The sequence below is a fragment of the Penaeus japonicus genome, unplaced genomic scaffold, assembly GCF_977035675.1.
Source record: "Penaeus japonicus unplaced genomic scaffold, GWHDUDI00000001_assembly GWHDUDI00000027, whole genome shotgun sequence".
Classification (NCBI taxonomy): Eukaryota; Metazoa; Arthropoda; class Malacostraca; order Decapoda; family Penaeidae; genus Penaeus; species Penaeus japonicus.
In genome coordinates, this window is record NW_028234429.1 from 25,139,022 (window position 1) to 25,141,521 (window position 2,500).

Consider the following 2,500-nt stretch of genomic DNA (forward strand, 5'->3'; position numbering starts at 1 on the left):
AACACTTTGGTAGAGAGTTGAGATCATCTGCATTTGTCTCCCACGAAACCTTTGAATAAGTTTCCTTGCAATATTGCCCTTGACTCATATGCAGACATCCCTCCAAAGACTTTATAGGGAGATTTTACCTTGATATGACTTGATATGACAAAGACTATATTTTGTTTCGAGAGATTTTGTTGTTGATAATGCCAGCCTGTAGAATTACTCTTAAAAATCCGCTGTTATTTGTGTTTTATCTCCTCTCATTGTTAAGCAGATTGATTAAGGTTGAATTATTTTGAGTTAATGATGATAGTGTTATTACTTTGTTAATTATGTCCATTCCTTTCTTCCAGTGTTCCTTTTACGATTATGATTTGCACTTACAGTTGATGTTTCTAATCTCGTTATTAACATGATAATAATTCTATCAACAACACTGTCATTGGTTTTGTCTTTACCTTTTACGTTTTCGAATATGATAGCTCTGTATTCTTCCCTCTGCTCCTCTTTCGTTCTCTCCCTTCTCTTCCTCCCCTTTCCTTTCTTTTCATTACTCTCCTTTTCATTATTCTTTCAATTATTGTTGTTCTTTCTCTCCTATTACGAATTATATTTCATCCACATTCTTTTACCCCTCTTCTCTACGTCCCTTCCTCTTCGTTTTCTTCTTCAACTTTCGTTCTTCTATCTCTTGATCTTTCTCTTTTCTCTCTCCTCTTCACAGTTCTCCTCCTATCACTCCTCTTTCTCCTTACCTGTTTCTCTCTCTCTCTTCCCTTCCTCCTCCTTCCTCTTCTTTCTACTCTTTCTCCTCCTCATCCCCTCTCTTTTTCTCTCCTAATCTCTTTTTACTCTTTCTTATCCTCCCACCTCCTTCTCCTCCAACCCCTCTCTTCTCACCTCCTCTTCTCTCTTTCTCCTACTCCTCGCACCTCCTTCTCCTCCTTCTCCCAACTCCATCTCTTCCCCTCCCCACATTCTTCTCCTCCTCTCACCGCTTCCTCTTCTCCCTCCATACATTCCCCCTTTCCCTTCTTACTCCCACCATTTTCTCCTCCTCCTCCCACCTTTCCCCCCCACCACCACCACCTCCTCCTCCTCCTCCTCCTCTCCCCTTCCCCCTACCACCACCACCACCTCCTCCTCCTCCTCCTCCTCTCCCCTTCCCCCTACCACCACCACCACCTCCTCCTCCTCTCTCCTTCCCCCTACCACCACCAACACCTCCTCCTCCTCTCTCCTTCCCCCTACCACCACCAACACCTCCTCCTCCTCCTTTCCCCTTCCCCCTACCACCACCACCACCTCCTCCTCCTCCTCTCCCCTTCCTCCTACCACCTCCACCACCACCTCCTCCTCCTCCTCTCCCCTTCCCCCTACCACCACCACCACCACCTCCTCCTCCTCCTCTCCCCTTCCCCCTACCACCACCACCACCACCTCCTCCTCCTCCTCTCCCCTTCCCCCTACCACCACCACCACCTCCTCCTCCTCCTCTCCCCTTCCCCCTACCACCACCACCACCACCTCCTTCTCCTCCTCTCCCCTTCCCCCTACCACCACCATCACCTCCTCCTCCTCCTCTCCCCTTCCCCCTACCACCACCATCACCTCCTCCTCCTCCTCTCCCCTTCCCCCTACCACCACCACCTCCTCCTCCTCCTCCTCTCCCCTCCCCCCTACCACCACCACCACCTCCTCCTCCTCCTCTCCCCTTCCCCCCTTCCTCCCACCACCATCTCCTCCTCCTTCTCCTTCCCCTTCCCCCTACCACCACCACCACCACCTCCTCCTCCTCCTTTCCCCTTCCCCCTACCACCACCTCCTCCTCCTCCTCCTCCTCCCCCCCCCCACCAGCTCCTCCTTCTCCTCCACCGATCCCAAAGGGCCAAGAACTTACCATTACTAAGGATCTCGTCGTCAGAAGTTTGTCCCGCCTTCATGTAGAGGATCCCAAACTTGAAGTTGACGGAGCCCTCTTGTTCCTCCAGCAGCAGCAGGTCCTGTAACGGCATAAACTTAGTACGCTTGGCTTGACAGCTCTCCTCCCCTTCGCCCTCCTTCTCTCTCTCCTCTCCTTCTCTTTCTTTGCTCCTTCTCTCACTTCTACTGCTCTTTCTTTGCTCCTTCTCTTTCTTTCTCCTTCTCTTTCTTTCTTCTTCTCTCTCCTTCCCTTCTCTTTCTTTCTCCTCTTCTTCTCATTCTCATTATTTTTCCTTCTCTCTCTATTTCTCTTTCTAATGTAATGATTTTGAATGTTTCCTCTTTCTCCCTTCTCTCTCTTATTTAATCATTAAATTCTCATTTCTTTTACCTTCTCCTTTCTTCTTCTTTTTTACATGTTTCTTTTTTTTCTTACTCCAACATCTTATTCTTTTTTGTAACAACTTTTTCTTTCAATTTCATCTTTATTATTGATTTGTGCCTCGTTCTCGTGTCTATGCTTTTTCCTCTTCCTCCTCCCCTCCTCCTCCACCTATTCATCCACATCCACATCAACTTCCACATCCTCCTC

The 2,500-nt window shown here is 48.4% G+C and overlaps 1 protein-coding gene across 1 annotated transcript in view; it reads right to left on the bottom strand.

Annotated features, from left to right (window-relative positions):
* Positions 1 to 2,500, bottom strand: part of LOC122254591 (GTPase-activating Rap/Ran-GAP domain-like protein 3) — a gene marked incomplete in the record, with an annotated part of 625,566 nt that overhangs the window by 224,340 nt on the left and 398,726 nt on the right. The window contains 1 exon segment of the mRNA XM_086552829.1: positions 1,886 to 1,988. Coding sequence (XP_086408955.1) covers positions 1,886 to 1,988 — 103 coding nt within the window.